Source organism: Aspergillus piperis (assembly GCF_003184755.1).
Source record: "Aspergillus piperis CBS 112811 unplaced genomic scaffold BO85scaffold_5, whole genome shotgun sequence".
Taxonomy (NCBI): domain Eukaryota; kingdom Fungi; phylum Ascomycota; class Eurotiomycetes; order Eurotiales; family Aspergillaceae; genus Aspergillus; species Aspergillus piperis.
Genome location: NW_020291595.1, coordinates 1267754 through 1268930, shown reverse-complemented (window position 1 = coordinate 1268930; position 1177 = coordinate 1267754). Strand labels below are relative to the sequence as shown.

At 50.8% G+C, this 1177-nt stretch overlaps 1 protein-coding gene across 1 annotated transcript; it reads right to left on the bottom strand.

The window, feature by feature from the left end:
• Positions 1 to 309: 309 nt before the first annotated feature.
• On the bottom strand, positions 310 to 954 carry BO85DRAFT_367903 (uncharacterized protein; the record flags this gene model as incomplete). Its single annotated transcript, XM_025655839.1, has 1 exon — positions 310 to 954. The coding sequence occupies one exon, from the start codon at positions 952 to 954 to the stop codon at positions 310 to 312; it is 645 nt and encodes a 214-aa protein (XP_025517776.1).
• Positions 955 to 1177: the final 223 nt, after the last annotated feature.

Here is a 1177-nt window from a genome sequence, read left to right as displayed (position 1 = left end):
CTGCCGCTTCTAAGTAACCTAGTATATATTGTTAGTACTCATGGATTCTGCCTTCTACTTAGCTGCTAAGGGGTGAAAATCAGGTAAGAAACTTCTCTCAAAAAAGTATAACTATCAATTACTACTGAAAACAATCGAACGCAGCATTCCACCATAGTCCATGGTACCCCTCACTATACCAACTTGGTTGCTTTGAGGCTATCGCTGATAATACATGACTCGGTAAAACTTATAAACGACATGACAGAAGAGAACCTAGCAGTGAGCTTAGATGAGACAAGATGAAGAACTGCAGCTGATCGCAACCAATCAAGCGACGCTAACCCCTCGACGCTGATTACGCATTCTCTCCTCGCGGCGCCGACTATACGGAGCACAGTAGGGCTCATCGGAAGAGCCGATGCTTGCACGAACTGGTTCCTGTGATTGATGGTATGCAGGGCTCGAAGGGGGCGGCGGAAGTTGCATCACTTTGAATTGATCTACGCTGATGATCCTGAGGCCATACAGGTACTGCATCAACTCAAAGTCAGGCCGACTGCCGGCCAGAGTCTGGCCCTGTTGATAGTGGGCCACATCGACGTGGTCGAGCATTGCATCCCATGCTCTCGTTTCAGCGGTATCGGTAAACCGTTCCCCAGGACACAGGGGACAGCGCGCTGTCTTGGGAGGCTCGTGTGTGCGAAAGTGGCTGAAGACATGGAGTCTCCAGTCCTCGGCATTGTCAAACGTGATGTGACAGTCAAGAAGATGGAACAAACAGATATAAGTATAGGGGGTGGTGCGATGATCAGTGTGAGCTGGGACGATGAGGGCCCCAGTTCCATCATCCTCGAGGATCTCATGACCTGCGAGCCCGGACGCCCATCTTGTGTCCAAGGATGCACTTGACGAGGATGCAGGCGTCGAGGCAGTGTCATTCGATAAGGAAGGGACAGCTGTTGACGGGGACATTTTCGTTTTCTCAAGACGACTCTTTCACTCTGGCTCTATGAACCTAGAGCTTATGCTTTTTTTCTCTCTTTCCCGTAGAGGGTTGAGAATTCAAATCCGCGCGCAACTGGAATTATACCGGAGTTCCTGACAAACCGCCGAGGCACGCCAGAAGCGCCCCAAGATGGGCAACAACGAAAGAGCGATCCCGTTCGAGGAAGTGGTCGAGAAGAGCCTGTTTCCC